Here is a 7,115-nt window from a genome sequence, read left to right on the forward strand (position 1 = left end):
GGTTCTTGGAATACGCAGGAACCATCACTGAAAAAAAAAAAAAAAAAAAGAAATCACAGAACTAAAACCTTGCTGACAACCTCAGCCTGATCCACTTGCATCCTGACCCTATACAATTTGCTTTCACGATAGAAAGGTCTCTCCACTGCCGAGCATGGCGGCTCACGCCTGTAACCAGAAAGGCTGAGGTGGGCAGATCATTGGAGGTCAGGAGTTCGAGACCAGCCTGGCCAACATGTTGAAACCCCATCTCTACTAAAAATACAAAAATTAGCCAGGCGTGGTAGCTCATGCCTATCAGTTCCAGCTACTCAGGAGGCTGGGGAAGAAGAAAAAGAAAGAAAGAATTAAAAGAAAAAAAAGAAAAAAAAAAAAAGGAAGTCTCCTGGGACGGCTGAGATGCCTTCCTGTCCAAATTCAATCTCTCGCCTCAACTCTGCTCGCACACCCTCCAGGACGGGGAACTCCCTACCTATCAAGGACGTCCGTCTGCACACAGGGCTGAAAGCCTCCCTGTAGCCCTCCCCACAGACAGTCCTGCTCCCCCTGTGGTCACCTGCTAGAACTCAGAGGACAAAAATGACAGCACTCAGGGTCGGGCTGCACAACTCCACTGAGTGTGGACACTCCCAGGCTGCCCTCCAGAGAAGGTCTCCGGGGCTATGAGCTCCAAATGAAAGGCACCAGCCAGGGTGACCAGGCCACAGCCAAGCCCAGGACCATGGCCTCCATCGTGGCAGCGGAGGCCCCATCAGCACCACACAGGGTGAGCATCACGGCCAGTAAGACCCTGGGCCTCACATGCTGCTGCCCAGTGGCTCCCACAGTGGACCTCGGCAGCAACAGGCGCATGGGGCTGTGGATCTCCAGTAGGAGGGCACCGGGGGACCCCACTGACCACTGACCTCCAGCGGGAGGGCACCGGGGACCCCACTGACCACTGACCTCCAGCGGGAGGGCACTGGGGGACCCCACTGNGGGGACCCCACTGACCACTGACCTCCAGCGGGAGGGCACCGGGGACCCCACTGACCACTGACCTCCAACGGGAGGGCACCGGGGGACCCCACTGAGCACTGCCATCATCACCCTATGAAGAACACCAGCCACTTTCAGCTTCTCAGACAAGAGAGGAGACAGGGGAAAGAGGAGATGACGACAAAAAGGAAGGAGGAGCTGAGAAAGCAAAGGCAGGAGAGGAAAAAGGAAATAAGGAAGGAGAAGAGAACAGAAAGGGAGGAGAAAACCAAGACAAGAAAGAAGAGAAAAGCAAGGAAGGGAGGAAGGAAGTCACCCTTGCTTCCCCACCTGTTGATAAAAGGGCCTGACACTCCCACTGGGGTCGAAGGCTCAGCGTCCCACACCAGCCCCCACGCTGGGCTCACCGACCCCCAGGGTCCCTCCCTGGCCCTGCACGCACCATCAGGGTTGTTGGCCGTGGTCAGCAGCACCAAGAGGGAAGTCAGAGACTCAGGCAGGTTCCGGAAGTAGGCCAGCCTCTCCCTGTCCTGCCCGTCGTCCTGCTGAGAGCAGAAGCAGCAGGTCCAGAGCACTACTGGGTCCCCACCCCACGGGCTGAGCTCCAGGCCCTGGGCCCAACCAGCTGCAACCATCCACCGGATGCCCATCCTGCAGCTCCCTTTGTCGTCCCAGCAGGCTGAGCTCATGGCCAGATGGGACCAAACTCAGGCTCTCCAGGCACAGAGCAGGCGCCCAGGGACGCTCACCCGCATGCACATGGTGCCCGGAAGCAGGCTGGCTCAGAACCACGGCAAGAGCCCTCGGCCGGCCTAGTGACCACAGCACTTCCTCAGGCCAGCGCACCTGCTCGAAGCTGACTCTGCCATGCACTGTGTGAGCAGTGAGGCTGCAGGTCAGGGGCAGGAGGGGCAGGAGGGGCAGGAGGGGCAGGAGGGGCAGGAGGGGCAGGAGGGGCAGGAGGGGCAGGAGGGGCAGGAGGGACAGGAGGGGCCCGGGCTGCCAGGGCGGGGAAGGTCAGACCCCCAGCCGGAAGATGGGCGCTCCCTGCAAAGCAGACTGGTTGTATAAAGTGTGTGGGCAGCTGGCATAGCAGGACTTGGCGCCCAAGCACACAAAGCAACCTCCTCTCTTAGGGATCGTTTCAAAGCCACAATCCCAGCTGCTGGCCAAGGGACAACCCCGCAAGCAGGCCCCTGCACGGAGCCGCCTGGGGGCCACTCTCTCTCACACAGGCCACGGTTCCCGCCTCAGGGCCTCAGGACAGCACAGAGGCCTCCGAGGCTTCACCGGTAAAATGGCACTACCCCCTCGTCAGCCCAGTAAGGGGCTCCCATGGACACGTGAGCTAACTGGTGGTGAAGACTCCGCAATGCACTAGGGGGAGGGGCACAGGGGCCATGGGAGGAAGGTACAGGCGGGGAGCACTGCCAGGCACAGAGCCACGGGTGGGCACAGGCTTCCCCACTGGGGAGAGTGAAGTGGCCCCTCCTGGCCCTCAGCCCAAGCCAGAGTGGAGGAGCAGAGCAAGGCCAGGAGGGCAGGCTGGCCTCCCTCGGTCAGTGGGGACGGCAGGACCGGAGCACTCAGCTCTCCTGGGCCTTGCCCCTCCCACCCCCACCCGGTCAGAACCACCACATTCCCAAAGGTAAAGTAAGCCCACCGAGCACCCACTGAGCAAGGCTCGGGGCCAGACTTGGAGTCAGCCGAGGAAGGTTCTCACACCCACACCACCTAACAGACAAGGACACTGAGGTCCACAGAGCCGACACAACTCCCCAAGGCTGGTGGCCCTGCCCCGGCCCATCTCCCAGCCCAGACTGTGTACCTCCCAGCGAGCCGCACGCTCCTCCTCGACAACTCAGCTCCTACTCAGGCAGACCCTAGGCGTGACCTCCTGTACCTACAGCCCAGCCCGAGCCACAGCTCTGCAGGGACGCAGAGGAGCCCTGGGCTCCCACCCAATCTGCCACAGCCAGCCCACAACCCCTGAGAAACGTCTATAAAATGGGACAGCACCATCACCGCTGCTGGGGACCACACGCCCCAACGCCAACCCTAGTTCTTCAAAACCAATCCAGGTTGGAGCTTCACAACAAGCAAGGGCAGCAGGGGACAAGCAGGCTGGTTCTGGACAGCGCTCACAAAGGGAGCGAAAGCAAGGCGGCCGCTGCACCCAGCCAGCAGGAGCCGGGGACGCCAGCAAGGCCACCCAGAAGCACAGCCTGGCTACCGTCCCAGGCCAGGCTGGCAGGGCACGATGGTCAGGGAAGGAAACTAGGACGGGCTGGCCACCACCCCACACCCCTTTCAAGCCCTACCTCGGACAGGGATCCAGACTCCTGCCAAGACCATGACAAGCACTCTGACCCCTCATACAAGGCACCCCTTGCTCCCCCAGGTCCCCTCCATGGGGCAGAAACCCACGCCTGGAGGAGCCAACCTTTCCAGGTGCCTCGGGACGGGACCCTCTGCTTTCTCAGGACCACACCCCAGGCTCAAGGCTGAGGCTGCTGCCACTTCCAGTGCCCCACGCTGACGGTATCCACCTGGCGTGGGCTCTGGAAAACAGCGCCACAGCAGTGGTCCCTGGACGGTCACACGGACGGCCTGAGATTCTGTCAGCCAGTTCCACCTCCACAGCCCAGCTGCCCCCACCACCTACAAACACGCACACAAAGACACACACACACAGACATACAGACAACACACAAACGGGGCTCACAGACTGCTTCCATCTGGGTGAGAGGCCTTGGGGCTTCTCTTTCCCTCTGGACAACACACACCAAACCCCAACACAGCCACAAGCAGGAACAGCAGCGTGGCTGAGCACTGTTCACTCCCACGACAAAGCTGCAGAGACACTGCGTGGCCCCAGCCTCGAGGAGGATGGTGCCCCCGGGCAGGACAGGACAGGCACGCGGCACTGCAGGGAGGTGTGGGGGACAGGCAGACACCTCCACACAGCGAGAGCTGCCGGCCCAGGCAGCCGCCCCAGGCAGGTGGAGAGCAGGATACGGTGGGAGAGACTAGTGGTAGGGCAGGGCACGGGAGCTGGGGGCCCTCCCTATGGGCCAGCGCAGGCCGGGGGCCCTCCCTATGGGCCAGCGCAGCCCGGGGGCCCTCCCTATGGGCCAGCGCAGCCTGGGGGCCCTCCCTATGGGCCAGCGCAGCCTAGGAGCTGCAGGTGCAGAGGGTGCAGGGCAAGCCTTATGTCCAGGAGGAAAATGAACCGGGCTGGAGGAGAAAGCAACCACCCTCAGGGAACCCCCTGGTGGGGACGGGCGGGTAGACAGGGAGAAAGGCAGGAGGGGAGGAGGGAGGGGACTAGGGCAGGAGAGAAGAGGGAAGGAGGATGGGGGAACTGAGTCAGGGTGGGAGGGAACAGGGGAGGGTGGGAGAGGAGCAGCCAGGACACAGGACAAGTGGCCCGGAGCCCAGGAGACCCCCAGACAGAAAGGTGTGCTGGCAGCAGGGTGGTGGAGCACTGTGGCCACCCGAAGGCAGACCTCTTGGCCCTGGATGGGCCACTGCTAACTACTGGACAGTGTGCAGCCGATGCCGGCCCAACCCACTGTTAGTCACAGCACAGGGCAGCCCCAGCCCCAGCCCCAGCCCCCAGCCGAGGGCGCCCTACCTTCCTACCTTCCCACCGGCAAACAGCAGCATCCCGAACATGGTGAAGAAGCACAGGTGGATGGCCAGCAGCAGCCCGACGCTGGGGAGAACGCGGCACTCAGCCTGGGCCAGGCGGGCAGCAGGCCCAGCGACACCTGACCTGCCTGTGGGGCTCGGTTACAGGAGCACCCTGGAGTCTGCAGCAGCTGGGGTGGATCCAGGCAGCAGGGTCCCCCTCTCCCTGGGGGCCTTGCCACACGCTCAGCTCACAGGGCCCAGAGGAAAGGTTGGTCCTGCCCTGACAGGGTCCCTCCTTTGACAGTGACGAATGAAACCCTGGGGGCCCAGCTAAGACAGCATCCAAGGACCCAGGGCCCTCAGAGGGGAGGACACTTCCATCTACCAGAGCTGGATGGGGAGGGATCAACATGTGGCCACTAGAGACTCAGGCAAAGCTGCCCCTGGCAAGAGCGGAGGGCAGCAGGGGGTCGGGATGGGGCGAGCCGAGGCTAGACAGAGGCTGGGCCTGGGGCGCAGGCAGACAGCCCTCCACTTCCACCAGTGACCAAAGCCGTGAGGGCTTCCAAGCAGGGGTGCCGTCAGGAGCAGCTCAGCTTTATAAAGTCTATGCTGGCGGCATGCAGACACCATGAGTGGAAGGGGACAGCAGAGGGGAGAGGCAGGCACAGCCACAGCGGGGACAGAGGGCACAAGAGGAGACCCACTGGGGGGAGCGCCCACGCGACTCAGCGGCCTTCGAGCTGGGGCTGGGGTGTCTGCAGGGAGGCCTCTGCGGGACTGCTGGAACCACAGACACCCCAAATGCCCACCCAGCAGCCACCCCACACAGTCACCAGCCAGCTGGGAATGCAGAGCGCACAGTCCAAGATGAGATTCTGGTGCACCCCGCGGGCAACCCACGGCCTAGGGCAGAGACAGCCTCTTCCCAACCCTGCACACCCTGGGAGCCACAAGCCCACCTGGCCATTTCTGGCAGCGACCAGCGGATGCATTTCAAGGTCTTCTTCATCATGGAGGAGTTCTGCAGCAGGAAGAAGGGGCGGAGGAGCCGGCGGACCCGCAGGGGCTAGAAGAGACCCAAGCAACTGAGAACCACATTGCCCACTTCATCCACCCCCCACCTGCCACCCAGGTGGGCACAGGGTTCAGAGACCCCAGTACCCTGGGGGCCCCTCCAGGGGCACTGAGCTCAGAGTTGGGGGTCTGGCTCCAGAGCTGGCCTTGAGGGCTGCCCCAGGCCACATGCCCTGAAATCCTTCCCGGTCCCAGGCCTCCCCGTCATCTCCCATCTCCTGGGCACTGCACACACTGGCTCCCCAACCCTAACACCTGTCCCCATCCTGTCCAAGGCAATCCTCCCCTCTGCCCACTCAGGACACAGCTGGAAACAGTGGAGGCCCCGTGCCTCCCTCGGGACCCTCCTGCCTTGCCCAGCACACCCAGTGTCTCAGGGGACCAACCCTGCCTCCTCCCCTGTCAACCCATCTCCCCTCATGCCCCCACCTCCAAGCCTTCCCCTCCCAGACACAGACACTGCCCCCAGAGCCCCACCCCCACACAGCGCCCCCCACACTCACAGCTCCCAAACTCAACACTCACACGGTGTGACTGTGTGCCCCTCCAAGCCTTCCCCTCCCAGACACAGACACTGCCCCCAGAGCCCCACCCCCACCCCAAACTCACACAGCACCCTCCAAGCTTCCTGCACTCACACTCAACACTCACACGGTGTGACTGTGAGTCCCTCCAAATCTCACATGGAATCTGACTCCCAGTGTTGGGGATGGGACCTGGTGGGAGGGTCTGGGTCACGGGGCGGGTGCCTCATGAATGGCCTGGTGCCCTCCCTGCCGGAGTGACTCCAGGTAATGGGTTCACGAGAGATCTGGCTGTTAAAAGGAGTCTGGGGGCCTCTCAACATGTAACATGCCTGCTCCCCATCTTCTTCTGCCATGAGTGGACTCTTCCTGAGGTCTCACCAGACACAGATGCCAGCGCCATGCTTCCCATGCAGCCTACAGGGCCGTGAGCCAAATAAACCCTTCTCTACGAATACCCAGCCTCAGGTATTCCCGTATGGCCACGCAACACAGACTCACACCCACACACTCTCGCCAGTATCCCTGTCTTCCCTGCTTTCCACCTGTGAGGACAGAAGGACTAGCCCACGGCCACCACCCACAGTCCTGTGAACCCACCTCCGCCTTCTCAGGGTTGGTTCTATCACCACCTCCTGCCCCAACCATCACACATGAGTATGTTCACCCCTTCCATCATGCCAGGTTTCCCTGCTGTCCCTTCTACTCACCCCATTCCCCTGCTCCTGTCCTAGCCCATCCTCCCCTCCCGGCCACTGGGACCCACCTGAGGGTCCCCACGAACACCTTCTCATCCTGCCTGGCACCCCTGGCACCAGACACAGCTGCAGCGGTGCTCCTGTCGGCCCCACACTGCCCAATCCGCCTGTGCTGGGCACCCTGTCCCTGCCTCCTCCCCCC

At 62.5% G+C, this 7,115-nt stretch overlaps 1 protein-coding gene across 1 annotated transcript in view; it reads right to left on the reverse strand.

Annotated features, from left to right (window-relative positions):
- Window positions 1–7,115, reverse strand: part of TPCN2 (two pore segment channel 2) — a 41,559-nt gene that overhangs the window by 16,911 nt on the left and 17,533 nt on the right. The window contains 4 exon segments of the mRNA XM_017515902.2: window positions 2–27; window positions 1,421–1,523; window positions 4,624–4,696; window positions 5,577–5,683. Coding sequence (XP_017371391.1) covers window positions 2–27; window positions 1,421–1,523; window positions 4,624–4,696; window positions 5,577–5,683 — 309 coding nt within the window.

This window comes from Cebus imitator, unplaced genomic scaffold (genome assembly GCF_001604975.1).
Source record: "Cebus imitator isolate Cc_AM_T3 unplaced genomic scaffold, Cebus_imitator-1.0 Scaffold564, whole genome shotgun sequence".
NCBI lineage: Eukaryota > Metazoa > Chordata > Mammalia > Primates > Cebidae > Cebus > Cebus imitator.